The sequence below is a fragment of the Salminus brasiliensis genome, chromosome 10 (assembly GCF_030463535.1).
Source record: "Salminus brasiliensis chromosome 10, fSalBra1.hap2, whole genome shotgun sequence".
NCBI classification, from domain to species: Eukaryota; Metazoa; Chordata; class Actinopteri; order Characiformes; family Bryconidae; genus Salminus; species Salminus brasiliensis.
Window position 1 is genome coordinate 30,963,744 of NC_132887.1, and position 14,348 is coordinate 30,978,091.

At 42.5% G+C, this 14,348-nt stretch overlaps 2 protein-coding genes across 3 annotated transcripts in view; one reads left to right on the forward strand and one right to left on the reverse strand.

Annotated features, from left to right (window-relative positions):
• eif2ak4 (eukaryotic translation initiation factor 2 alpha kinase 4) overlaps positions 1 to 3,798 on the forward strand; it is a 44,205-nt gene extending 40,407 nt beyond the window's left edge. The window contains exons 38-39 of one of the 2 annotated variants that reach the window (XM_072689801.1): positions 1,201 to 1,316; positions 3,401 to 3,798. In XM_072689801.1, coding sequence (XP_072545902.1) covers positions 1,201 to 1,316; positions 3,401 to 3,458 — 174 coding nt within the window. In that variant the 3' untranslated portion in view covers positions 3,459 to 3,798. Of the gene's footprint in view, positions 1 to 680; positions 1,027 to 1,200; positions 1,317 to 3,400 lie in introns of those variants that run through there. The other variant, XM_072689800.1, reaches the window with a different exon arrangement.
• A 344-nt stretch (positions 3,799 to 4,142) lies between these two features.
• LOC140564386 (cysteine-rich motor neuron 1 protein-like) overlaps positions 4,143 to 14,348 on the reverse strand; it is a 60,366-nt gene continuing 50,160 nt past the window's right edge. Inside the window, exons 10-15 of the mRNA XM_072689802.1 lie at positions 11,588 to 11,806; positions 10,096 to 10,311; positions 8,154 to 8,375; positions 7,157 to 7,297; positions 6,550 to 6,728; positions 4,143 to 6,088 (exon numbers count right to left, since the gene is read on the reverse strand). Coding sequence (XP_072545903.1) covers positions 5,897 to 6,088; positions 6,550 to 6,728; positions 7,157 to 7,297; positions 8,154 to 8,375; positions 10,096 to 10,311; positions 11,588 to 11,806 — 1,169 coding nt within the window. The 3' untranslated portion in view covers positions 4,143 to 5,896. The remainder of the gene's footprint in view (positions 6,089 to 6,549; positions 6,729 to 7,156; positions 7,298 to 8,153; positions 8,376 to 10,095; positions 10,312 to 11,587; positions 11,807 to 14,348) is intronic.

Here is a 14,348-nt window from a genome sequence, read left to right on the forward strand (position 1 = left end):
TCCATAAAACGCACATCACAGCATGGTCTAGGAAAGTGTGAAAAGGAGCACGCTCCCGATGGGTTTGAGGCTAAAGACAATACACAATGCTTGAACCTATACTTCAGGGAGCCAGGCCTCGGTGTGACTAATTTGGCTCGGCTCCGGCTTCCAAATGCCAATACTTTGGAGTTTTGTAAAATATACAATTACATAACTAAAGCCCTATTCAGACAGGATTAGGTTTACATGGGGAGGTGGGTAATGTAATTATTGAGTTTCTCAGTTATTTTAGTCCTGTGTGAATGCGCCATGTCTGTCATTTTTTTTTTTCATTCCACGGTAGTGAAGATTCCGAAGTCTTTTGCTTTCTGTACAGCGTAAAAGTTTGTGAAGGTACATAAAATTAACCTCAGGTTATATTAATCCTGCGCAAGTAGACATGTTATGACCGTATTAAATAGTGACATATCATCAAATTATGACATCATATTGTTATAGTAACATGGTGATCTTGTGATATAGCATGACATTGTGTCATATTGTGATGTCATCATATGGTGACATAGTATTGTCATGACAATTATCTAGTGACATCAAATTATACCATATCATATTGTGAGAAATCATATCGTGACATAATGTCATATTGTTACATGGTGTCATCTCATGACCATGTCATTTCGCCCTGCATGGCACAGATACAGCTGGTCTTTCAAGTCTGTGGCCAACCTGCTGCTGGCAGCTATAGGCAAGTCATTGAGCAGCATGCAGCTAAAGCCTACACACATCTTTTGGAGAGGCAGTGCATAAACAAAGTAGCCATGCCCATCTTAGTCATTATGCTGAGATTTTTTATCCTGTATGAACATCATACAGTACATTTAACAGTCGTCCTGTAATAAAATTACATTACTCCACCTCCCCATGTACAACTTATCTCGTCCAAATAGGGCTTAAGATGTTTTTTTTTTTTTTTTTTTCCTTGCATGATATAATATATAACCACATTTATATTATAATACTTTTATATGCACATCTGTCAGAAATGGGCTCTTCTTTTTTATTATTTTTGTTTAATGAATTAGTTTATTTTTGTAACGAGTAATGGTCTAATTCCTCATTACTTTATACTAAATAGTTTGCAGAACAGAAATTTGAGCTAGCAAATAAGCTTGAGTAAGTCCAGCTATTATTATTTTTTTTTCTTCATTCATTCAGTTTGATGGAGAGGAGCAATTCAACATCAGCGTCAAGCACTTGCTGTCAAGGCTTCCCAAACAGCGCTACCTGAAGTCCATCTGTGAGGAGATCCACCGGTTTAAAATCATTAAAAGGTAGGCTTTTTTCTGAGTGGAAGAAAATGCTTTATATCCTGGTTAAATTATTCTGCTAAAGGAGTGATTCCTCAACCTTGATTCTGAAGTACGTCTTCCCAAGTACCCTATATGTCAAAATGTTTGTGGACACCCCTTCTAATCAACGCATTCACCTACTTTAAGTTGCATCCATTTTTAACACAGCATGTACATACACACAGCTTGTCTAGTCTCTGTAGAGAAGTATTGCCAATGGAATAGGACTTAGGAGCAGATAAAAATGAACCCATTGGCTAGAGGGGTATTAAGCCCCCAGTGTTGAGCAGTGGAACTGTGTTCTCTGGAAGGATGGTTTGTGCTCCATCCAACACTGTTGGGATTTGCTGGGGATTATTTGGGGTGGTGATCATCCAACATCCTGACCTCACTAACGCTCTTTACGCTGAATCAAATCAAATGCAATCAAATCCTCACAGAGATGCTCCACAATCTAGTAGAAAGTCTTTTTTCCTGGACAGTAGAGACAGTTACTCTGACAAAAGCAGGATAAACTTTTTAATATCCTTGATTTTAGTAGAAATGATGAAATAGCATGTTTATTTTATTGGGTTGGTCTCTCACTTTGGGGCATTCACCATATATGTTCAAGGTATGCAGCATTAATAACCATTAGATAATAAATAAGTCATATTTTACCATAGTCACCGTTTCCATGTGAACTGGGAGGTGCTAATCTTACCAGTCTCGAGGCTGTTTTGTGAAAACATCCATTCCCCACCGTCTCACTCCCTTCCAGTCTGAGAAACTTACCAAGCAAACATGTTTCCAAAACTGTATTGTTTAGTACTTTAGACTTTGCCAGGCGGTCGAGTTTCAGCTGATTAGAACTAATTCATATCGCTGCAGTCCAATCTTATCTAATCCATTTTTAGTTTTTGAACCCTGTAGCTGCACTATTACTGATCATTAGTCATTGCATCTGAAGCCATGCAGGCCACACTTCCATGACTCTACATGAAGTCACCACCACCACCACCAAAAAAAAAAGGAAACATCCCATGATGCTTAGTTCTGTCAACATTTAGTTTTATATTCTTGGGATTATTATTATTTTTATTGTTATTATTGTCAACAATATTTACTGCTCCAGTATCCACATTTGAACTTTAAGTGCTGTGCCTGTCCTGCACATTTGAGTGTTGTCTTGCTTTAACTCACCCCTTCATCCCATGATTATTTCTATTAAAGGTGGGGAAACATGTGTTTATGGCTGTGGATCCACCAAAACCATCAGTGTAGTACTCTAGACCCCCCCCCCTTTCCTCCCCAGAGTGCCCCAGAGCTCTGCGTCAGATCTCCCGCTCTGTTTTATTGGCAGTCATGAAACACAATGCAAGCAACAGAGAAAATCAAGCCAGCTTTGAAAGGCTGACTTCTGTCCTTCTGGTTGCTGAACCTCAGTGAAAAAATCTAACTTTCGTTTCCAGGTGTCCTGAGTCACCTCACGCTTTGAATTATCTCCTCAACGTGATGCTCACAGATGTGCTCTCTTGGTTCCACATGGTGTTTGCTTGACTTTGCACAACCTTGTACAACAGATCTGAGAAAGGCATCTGAACAAAACAGCCACCAGCTCTCAGCTCATGTCGATGCTGTTTGTGAAATCTTCTGCCAAACCTGCTGAAAAATCTTTTTTTTCTTTTTTTTTTTGGTGTTATGTGTGGGTTTTCCCAGTCCAGCCTCCATAAATACCATAAATATAAGGCCTACAAGCTTCAAGAATTTCAGTCTTAAAACAAAAAACAAACAAAAAAGAAAGAATTGGACAACTGTGTGGGAAGCAGTACAACTAAAGCTACGTTTGGCACCTACAGCAGTTTTGATACATTAGCCAGAACAGTTGTTTCCAATTTCCTTTTGTTTGCTTTTACAGTCCTAGTATTGTGAAGGCCACGTTTACTTGCAAATTAGCTTCAGAAGAGAACAATGGAGATGTTATGGCAAGGATTTTTTTGGCATGCAATGACTTCACTGATGAATATAAGACACGATTCCAGTTTATTATTTCAGCATGATTTTAAAAATGACTTTTTCTTTTGCAGGGTTGCGGTGGTGGTCTTGTACAGTTACAAAGATGACTACTACAAGATTCTTCTGTAAACCTGATTGCAGTTTTGTCCCTGGATAACAGAACTTTTTTTACTGAAGGATATAAGTATGTTTTTGGAGGCTTGCAGCTTCTGAAATGAAGTCGTTTTACATTTCTACACAGAAATGGATGCCAAAGGTATGAATGAATCATTGATTGTTACAATGGGGGTCCAGTATTTACCAACTTTGAAACTCTGCATTAAATAGGTCCTAAATTTGGAATCTCAGCATAGTGATATTTTTTGGGTCAAGCTTTATTTTCATATAACAAACGGTTTCAGGACGGATTCCAGTGGTTGAACTTGCTAATGTATTATAAGTTTTGGAAAAGACCTAATAAATCATGTGTTCTTCCTTACCAAAAAAGCTGCCCTGTTTTCAATGTGTAACTAGGCAGAAAGTTGCGGAATGGAATGACATTTCACGCCTCTGTAAGCGGCATTACATTTATTTTGTTTTGAGCCATAATCTAAAGTTCAGCTTGTTGGACCTCCTCTGTCTTCTGTCTTGGAAACTTCATGAATGGTGATTGCCTCATCATGCAGACATCCTCACTGACCACAGAGTAAATTAGTCTGCAAATCACTGTGTCAAGAGTAAACCACAGATGTTTGCCGGGGGTCAGATGATTAAAAAAAACAATATAGAAATAAGATTGAGCAGCGCAAAAAATATGAACACTTGAGACAGTCGTCACACAATATATTTTATTTCATTTTTTTCAAAATAAGTGTAAATGTTACTTTAAAACATCTAAGAAATATGTATTTACAGTTTTGCAAAAGAAGTAAAATAAATAAGCTCGAAGAATAAAAAGCAGATAGAAATGGAAATGGTTTACAAAATAAAAAAAAATGTACAGCAGCTTTGGCTACTAAGGTTTCGGTCAACGTCCAAACAACACAAAATCTCCATTACTCGAACTAGAGTTTAGTATTAATAAATAAACTATGTGAAAAAATAAATAATGTACTCTTCATCTATGGTTTATCTACCTTTTTACATTTAGGAAATACAATCTGCAGATGGCCTCCTCCACTGGTTTTAAATCTGTGGCTGCGGTTCAGTTTTCGCTGCTTTCTGTCTGTTTCTCCAACAGCAACACTAACATGCAAAACGGATGTAATGTCCTGATGTTTAGCGCTTTTAGGGTTTGGGTTTTCTCCCTTTTGTTGCTCTTGCAGCAGAGATGCCCACAAAGAAATACAGTGTTTACCGTATTAATGAAGATTATAAATCCCTGTCCACACAGCAGTTTGCCCAGGAATATTTTACTACTCTGGTTAGTAAACAGTCATAAATGTGTCCTAATGAGGCACTTTGTGTTTCTTGAGTTATTTTGTGGCGTTGACAAATCAGTCAACATAAATCCTTAGGGTCAGTTTGAATAATAAGGCCAGTATTTTGAGCGGGCTTAAGTAAAATGATCACCTAGTGAACTGAATGTGACTATTTTGTAATTCTGTACCCCCCCCCCCCCCCCCATCTGGAGCGGAGATGCTGAATGAAGCCAGTTCTTCGCAGTGTCTGAGACTCATCATTCTCAGTGTGCTAGTTGGATTGGGCAGCTCTGTTGACATTTTGTTTCAGACCTATAAAAATGACTGGACACAGATCTGGTATCATCTGCCTTCTCATTAGCTCGATTAAAGGGTTTTGTTTTTCTGAGGCACGGTTTACTATTACGCCAGAGTGTCCCCTGTCCTTAACTGCTGTGTGTAACTGCCACTCGAGAGGAAGCCATAACAGAAAGCATAGAAGTGACTAAGACTACAGGTAATACACTTGGAACTAGAACTGTATCAAATGTAAACCGGGAGAAGATCAGGAGATCAGGAGTCTTTTCCCTCCTCTTTTTTTCCTCTTTCTTTCCTATGCCAAAGTCCAAGGAAAAGAAAAAATCAGCCAGGTAGCTGCCCTTTACTTATGTCGCTCTGAATGGACAGCCAGCCGAGTTTACGCAAACAAACTGCCTGAGAAAACCCAGGAGCAAGTCTCCTGACCTAAAGCGTTTCTGATGGTGGATCCTCATAACAAATGTAATTGTCTTTACAGAGGCAGTGATCTGTGATGAGGTTCACAGTCAAACGTTCATAAGCTGTATTCCATCTCTCCAGCTTGGACCGATATGGCATTAAAGGAACATCCAAGTCAATGAAAGTCCAGTTCCCCCTCTTCGTTGCTTCCGAGACAGCAGCGCAGAGGCTTTTAAAGCTCCGAACATGGTACAAGAGGCGAAACAACAATGTAATAAAACAAGACGTCACGAGTTTCACAATACTTCTTTCCTCCACGGGAGACCGAAGAGCTTTGTGTGAATCGACGGCAGGCAGAAGAATCCTCAGCATGTGGTAAAAGTTTCTCTCATGAGCTCCAAGGATGTGTGTGAAATGGTAGGGGAGATGAAAGGAAACATCCTGAAGGCCTGCCAGGTGACCTCGGAGATGTTAGCGCTGGACCCTCGCGTGTCCGTTGCTGAGCTTGGCCCGCGGGATGCTGATCCGCTCCCCACAGGGCGAGCTCACGTCTGGGGAGAAGGTCACGCCGCAGTCGTTCTTTACGCTCTGGAACTTGTTCTCTTTGGACGGCTCCATGTACACAACAGAGTTCTTGTTCACGTGCTTCTTCAGGATCACCGTCTAGGGAAGGGAAACGGGAAAGATTCCAAAAGGCTTCATTAAAGGAACACTGCTGGCTTTTAGGACAGGAGGCAGATCCTGCCAGCTTTTTCGACTCGGCACGTCTTACTAGCTGTGTGTGTGGTGAACGCTTAGCTGGAACAGCATCGATCTCCTAAAACCTGAGATGAATTACATTTCCCATGACAGCATCATTTCATTTTGTGGGACGGTGGTGAAAAATACTCCTGACGCAGTATTGTCTGCTAATAAGTCACTGCCCACACAGTCAGTGGAGGATAAATACATAAATCTCAATTAAAGTCATGAAAGACTTGTATTCAGATATAATGAGACTATGGCTCATTAATCATCTATAGGAACTTGATTTATTAAAGCTATAATATTTAGACTCTGGCTAATGATCCTGGCAGGACAGTCCTGCCAACACTGTGAAAGTATGTGCTTTAGAAAAGGCTCACCTTTTTGGGTGCGCTGTAGCAGGACATCTGCACCCATTTCTTCTTCTTGTTGATGAGAATGGCTACGATGAGGAAGATGACTATAGCCAAAAGGAGACCTGCCAGAATCCAGGCTGCTGACTGGTAGACGAGGGACATTTCTGTCTGGGTTGGGGCATCCTTGCTCAGACCTCCATCATCTAGGAGACGAGAGTTTCACAAGAAATGTCCGATTGCTACAGATATTCTGAAATGTGTACACTTTTTAATCAGTTGAAATGAATACATGGGACTCCATAGGAGACATGTTTTTCCCTTGGCTGTAGCTATGTGAGATGATGTTTCTGCACTAGCATGTTGGCTCTGTGATCCATTACAGGCTACTCTTGATTTTTCTGTGATCCACTATGCTTTGTCTTTTCACTTGCGCACGTGTGGAAGGTTACGTTCAGCTCATTTACCCGGCTGTCCGACTCCCTTGTACAGTATGCAAGCACTCATCAACTCTTTGGGGTCCACTGATGGAAGTAAAGGCATGACCGATGCTATGACGGATCCTTCTTTGTGGCCGTAACATGACTCTGGACGGAGCTACTGTGATGTAGTGGTGTTTGTGTTTGTTCTTTACCTGTGAATGCAACAACGGGAGGCACCGTGTGCATGGTGATCAGAACAGTCGCGCTTTCAGTAGTGGCAGTGGCGGTGGTGTTGGCTTTGGGTCTGGCTGTTGTGGTAGTCACGGTCATTGGCACTGAGGTTGTCGTGACCTCTGTGGAGCGGATAAACAGAAAACAGACGTTTCTAATTATGAAAAGGAATGTCACAGCGTCGCCAGTCTTATCGCTAGATGTTGTGCAGGGCATCGCAGTTAATCAGAGCGTTGCGGTTTGTTGATCTAAATGGTGGGGAGATTACAACACTGGAGGACGGCGTTCTGATGAGAAAGTGTGGGTTTTCCCTGTCTGAAGTAAACAAAGCAGAAGATGAAATGGCTAAAAACCACTGCAAACAAAGCGTGTGAGCATTTTCTTTCCTTTAAAGGAACGGCAGAGTGAGTGATCTGCCTCTTTGCCTCTCTTTTCCGAGTGCGGCACCCCTTCAAAAGCAGGCAGGAAAGACGTGTGAATATGCGGATGTCGGGGGAATGTTTTTTTGTTGTTTGGACCCGTGCTTGTGTTGTATGGAATGTCGCTGTTACGGAACTTGAGTTTGGCCCTTGGCATCTTCAGAGCGAATGGCATGTGCAGGGCTTCAGTGCACACGATTGATCTTTTGTCACAGTTACATTACAGCTTCCGCTGCTACTGAAACAGTGTTCATGTTCAGATAGAGCAGACTAAATCCTTATATAGAAGAACCACCACCAACGGAGGTACTGCTGACAGTAGACAGACTTTTAAATATTATTGATTGAACTTTTTCATTTGCACAGTAGTTCCCGATCCTGGACCTGGAATAGCCCTGTCCAACACATTTTAGCATTTGCCCAGCTGTAATATGCAAGGGAACACTCCCAAATGTGCTCCAGAAAAGGGAACCAGTCTTTTTCATCGCAATGAGCTTAAGATGCGAATGCATAAAAGAAACAGAAGGTAGGCAACAGGGCCAGTTACGTAGGGACTTACCTAGACAGTGTGGACAGCACTGGCCCTTACGCAGAACTGGAACTCTGCAGTTGGCAGCTGGGCATCGCTGGGAGAAGCACTGAACAGTCCCGTTGTTGCAGATACAACTGGTGCAGGCATTAGGTTTCCAAGAATCTCCAGCCAATAGGACGTCTCCATCACTGGAGATGCAGTACTCTTGCTGGCTACTGTTGACCGGAAGCAGGGAACTGAGCGTGTCCTCTGAGGAGCAGAAGTGCACAGCATGGACTGGGGTTAAGATCTATATGTTAACCTCCTCTTTACATCACTTGTAGTTCAGTTTATGGCTTGCAGCTAAGGCGCACGTTCCGCACAGATCGCTGGAACCATCGTTTGTCAAATGTGAGTCGTTCCCACGTTTCCTGCCACAGAGGCCCCTCCATTCATCAAAGTGCTGAATTTGACAGTCTACATTTAGCTGCGAGATGGGGCTGATAAGCCTGACGGGCAGTTCATAGAGAGAGCCAGGAGTTTCTCAGGCAGTCATGCGAGTCTGATTTAAGGATGGAGTTGGAAGGATTGCAGAGGTGGTTCTGTTTACTACATCGAGAGTGTTTGAGGCAGGCATGACCTGCTGTCTGAGGAAGGGAAAAAAAAGAAAAGAAAAAAAAGACACAAACATGGCCACATGTGTTTCTTGCCGCAGGGTGGATGTGTAAGGCGTTTCAGGCCATTCGGTTTACAGGTCTGGGCCAGACAATAAAGTGCTCTCATGGAAAGCGCTTGCCTTTCTGTACCTGCAAGAACATATGCTAATAAAATCTTACGTTTTGGAGGCTTAATGTCCATCAGATGGAATTTGACATTTCACTCCACAAATGTGGAGGGGAGTGGGGGGTGGTATGCAAGCGAGAGCAAGAGTCTTAGAATGATTTGGTTGGTATTATGGAATATCATGCTAATAAAAAAAAAAAGAAGTGTAAATTGGCCCATTTTTTTCCCTTTTAATTTTTGTTCCCACGTGAGTTTTTGTTTCTTTGTATTTATTTAACCATTCTGATCATTCTAATCTAGAGTTAGTTCAGATAGTTACAGTAGGGAAAGATTACATACATAGCCTAGAACACTGACTTTCTGAGCCTGAACATTGTCTGGTATTTATACAAATGAAACAAAGAAACTCTGGGCCATGTGCTCTAGTACCTGGCAGAATAAAAAATGGATGGTTATATTAGAAGCTAGATGAAGGGTGCTAATATTAGAGGCTAGCCCAGTTGATAATTTAGCGTGCACTCGCACTGGGCAATCTGTACCGTGCCCAAGCTTGTTTTTTGCCCCCAAAGCCAGGCCTGTTGACTGGTGTGACTAGTGTCCTGACTAGTGTGATCGCTTAATTATATATAACCTTGCCCAGGCATGCCTGAAGAGGTAGGATCATGCACGGGTCAGTTGCACTCTGGCAAGGTACGCATCTAGTGCGGCCGCTAACTATGCCTGAGCACAGAACTCGAACACGAGGTCAGTGATGCTGCATCCATAAGAATTTCTTGTAGGTGCAAAAAAATAAGGCAAAAAAAAGGCATAATTGTTAAATCTGAACATCAGCCCACCCAAATCAACTCCAAAAAAAACATCACAGTAAATAATAGCTGTTGGCAGGTGGCACAGATCAGGTAGTGATGCGTTTCTTCAACCCAAAAATGAATTAATTATGCAAGCATACTCTGGCCTGGAAATTTAGCCAGTGCAAATTTAGCACTGGTTCCATGTGGACACTGTGGCTAACATGAAATGGACCTATGGGAAGAGTATATGCTCCATTACTTGTAGCTACATTGGCCTCGTCATATGGGGACGTTAAACATGTCATGGCTGGCATTTTTGAGCAAGGCAAAAGTTATATCAAAGGCCTAAATTATCTTTTTCTTCAACCTAAGCCAATACCTCAAAGAAAAGGTTTCTGCATGTATCTGAGAGGTACCTGGGCAGATGTAGCAGCAGGTGTCCTTGCTCCTGGTTGGTGCCTGGCAGAGGGTGGGGGGGCATACTTCTGTGTCGCACAGCACTCTGCCCTGCCTGCATGTACAGCGGGTGCATTCGTCCAGGTTCCACGTCTCACCTTCCACGTAAAGATCCCCTCCAGGGGCGCGGCACACCACCATGTCCATTCCCTCTGGCTGGCCGCTGCCTGCCTCCTCTGTATCAAACCAAGAAAGTTTAAGCAGTTTAATAAGGACGCTCAGACAAGAGAAAAATGTTCATGACTGAAGGGTTGCAATCGCACGCATACGTCTTGGAACATTTACCCCCATCTGCCGTGTTCTCTCAGCAAGAGCAACAGTCCTGAGATTGTTAAAAGTGGATTTTTATGAGAATAAGCTGATGAGCATTTCATTTTTGTGTTTAGAAAATTATGAAAAAAGGTGGATCACTAGGTGGTTTTAGGTAAAAACACATTACAGGGCACTGTTTTTGTTGGGCGGGGTTTATTTCATCAGTTTCCGGTCGGTCTGCTGACTATTTGCCTTGAACAGTGGCTGATTTAGTTGGCCTGTAGGTGTGGCGTGTTTGTTTTGTGATTCACAGTTCAATTTTGCCCACCTAATGGAAGACATTGTAGAATGAGGTCTAACAAGTAAATAAGGGTGGAGACCCAACAGATGCACACCTTTTGAAATAATCTACCGAATAAAAAAAACAAACCAACCACTGAATGCTTTGAAAGTAAGCTCAGCGTGATATAATTTTGCGAACTAAACCCAGCTCTTCTAATAGGTTCCCTGATATATATATATATATATATATATATATATATACAGTACCAACAGAACAACAGAAGCTTCCATAAAAGACCTTCAGTGCACAGAAATGACTGGGATGCCAGAATACAAGGATGAAAATGTTGAAATTGCAGTAATTTGGAAGTTATAATACTCAGCTGAAAAGTCAGAGTATTCCAGACATTTACAGGATGGAATATGGGGGAGGATGGCAGGGACATATAAATAAAACTAGATTTTATTGGACTACATATTTTATGTTTAATTGCACTGAAGGTGGTCCATATATACTCCTTCTGAAGGTACTTGTAGGTACCTCAGACAAAACTGCAGCCTACACTGGTTAAAAAAGGCTAACCTTGCTAACCTATCTGCTTGTAGTGTATTACCCAAGAGCTGATCTGACTGTTGATTACACTGCATGTGTTGTGCAAGTGAATTTTGTGCATCAGGGTATATGTAGTGCCGGTGTCCCAGCAATGAAAAGGGGTTCTCATATAACACATGAAACATACTTTTTGAGAACAAGGCTGGAAACCTTCACAGTAGCCAGTTGTCTTTTTGGCAACATCTATAAACCATCGAACATCAAAATCTGGACCTCAGATCAGATCTCAGCTCTAGTTCGAACATTAAGCTAAATGCTGTAAATGTAAATGTTAAGTGTAACGTTCAAGGCTGTTCTGTACGTACCCTCACAGGTTGGACAGCACTGGTGTGGCCTGAGCACTGGTTGTTTGCAGCTGGGCACAGGACAAGATATGAGCACACACATTTCGCGTCCAGCGTGGCAGTAGCAGTCTCTGCAGCCATCGTGCCAACCCTCGCCCTCCTCGAAGCGCTGGCCGTTTGCAGTCAGGCAGTAGCTGGGAGGGGGAGGAGGTGCAGTAGTGCTGAGGGCACGCTCACCCTCTGAAAAAGAGAACAAACACACACACATACAACTTGAGGCTTCCAAAAAAAGCTCAGAAAAGGTTTCGACCTTACATCTGTGTGTGAACGAAATGTGTCGTTTTCTGGCAAGAGCTGAGGTGCACTTCCAAGTGAGGTCATTTAATCCCCAAGCCACTGAAACTGCTAGAATATAAAGTCTGTGAGTTAACTCTGTGCAGGTTTAACAGTTCATTTTCCTGCAAATAAAGTTAACGGAATCATTTCCCTTATACGTTCGGCCCAAAATTACCCCCACATTTTCCTTTTATTAAGCTCGGAGCAACCTTGTTCCACTGTGACTGGAAGAGCACATGCATCTGTGCTATGCAAACCACCTGTAGTAGCAAGTCAAGCTGTGTTTCTTTCGTTTCCCAAAACTGGCCCTTATCCATTAACAAGAAAAGAACTCTGGATGTTTGAAATCACCTGGTTCAGATGTTTCACAGCATCACTGCGGCCATGCCCACAGAGTGGCAAAAAATAGTGGCAGCGTTGGCGTTCAGAGTGAAGGCCGCTAGCACAGAAAAAGGGAACGAGCTGTTGTGCGATTGACTGTAGAAGCAGATTCAGCAGGAATTCTTAGCTTTCCTTTTACAGACTCCTGAAAGCTAAGGGAAGATAAACTAATAGATTCCTGCAATTCACAGAAACAACTGGAATCCAGGCATCAAAACGTGTGGGATCTCATTGACTGGTGAAGTCACGCTCTGAAAAGAGGTGTGGGAAAATTTAGCAACATGCTAAGTTCAAGTGAGTGAGAAACCAGTCTGGAAACAGTGGAAAACTCAGACTATTTACTTGACTTTGTGCTCTCAGATATGAGGCTTCTTCCTCTAAATGGGTGTGATTTCAGTCTCATTTAGCTGGCTACACATCGCTGTCCATGGAGTATTGGTTCTTTAGTAATTTGCTTGGATTGCTGCAGAGTCTAACCGCGTTAACCTTGAGCAGATGATGGCTTCATTCTTTAGCGGTTTGGCCATTTTTCCTAATAAAAGCTGCCGTGCTGCTGAATGTTTTGCCACCCAGTCTGACTAAAGGGGGAGCATTCCAGCGGGAACGTGACGTCAGTGCATAGCCTCTAAACGTTTATCATGTTTGTTTGCTTACAAAGACCAAGAAAAAAACAAAGAGACACCCTAGCTTTATGGATTTATAGATTAGTAAGAAAAGCAATATCACAGAAACCTAAGCTGGCATTTAAAAAAAAAAATCATCTTTCTACTGAAGCTTCATGAACCAGATCAAAATGACCGGTCATCACTTCAATACAGGCCTCCGCTTGCCACAGGGCAGCTGGAAGGACATTAGTGTGATATCATGTTGTGTCTACAGCAGCAGGAGAACCGAAAAAAAATAAGGGACCTCAAAACTTCAAACCTCAAAAAACACAAATTCTTCTCTCATAATACACTCTGCTGTAATGCAAAGTACATTTCACACACCTTGTTGTGTTTGTGGAACCATACGCACTTTACCCTGTGACCTACTGCTGCAGACCAGATGGGGCTGTATTATAGTTATTAGCTCACCTCACAGTGCTGTGCTATTATTTCTTAATAAGCACACTGAATGTACTTGTTAAGAAACAAGTATACACCAATCGGCCATAACTGCCTATTATTGCTCAGACTCTGCACCCCCCCCCCCCCCAATGCTGCCAAAAGCGCTCTGACCCACTGAGGCATGGACTCCACAAGACCTCTGAAGGTGTCCTGTGGTATCTGACACCAGAATGATTTAACCTTTTTGTCCTGCACACCCCACAGAAGCCCAGTTGGAGTGAGATCTGGGGAATATGAAGGCCAGTGTGACAGGGTGCATCATCCTACTGAATGAGGCCACTCTCATTAGGGAATACTGTTGGGGTGTACTTAAACCTCAACTTTATTTTTTAGGTAGGATGCTACGTGTCAAAGGAACAGCCGCAAGAATATTAGAACCCCAGGTTTTCCAACAGAACATTGCCCAGAGTAACACACTCCTTCCGCTGGCTTGCCTTTTTCCCCACAGTGCATCCTGGTGCTGACTCTTCCCTAGATAAATGATGCACACACACCTGGCCGCCTACATAATGTAAAAGTAAATATGATTCATCAGACCAGGCCACCTGCTGGGCCACACTGCTCCATGGCCCAGTTCTGATGCTCACATGCCCATTGTAGACACTTGCACACATGGTGGACATACGCAGTAGGGGGCACTGCACTGTGTGTTCGGTTATAACAAGAATTATATTTTCAGCAATTTGTGCTACAGCAGCTCTTCTGTCGGCTCGGACCAGACGGGCTTGCCTTCGCTCCCCTCCATGTGCATTGATTAGCCTTAGGCATCCAAGACTGTTGTTGCTTCACCTTGGAGCACTTTTGATAAGTACTAACCACTGCATACTGGGAAGACCACACAACTCAGATTTTACACTTGCTCATTTTTCCTGCTTCTAACAATCAACTTAAAGACTGACCGTTCACGTCCTACCTAATATATCCCACCCCTGGACAGGTGCCATTGTAAGAAGATT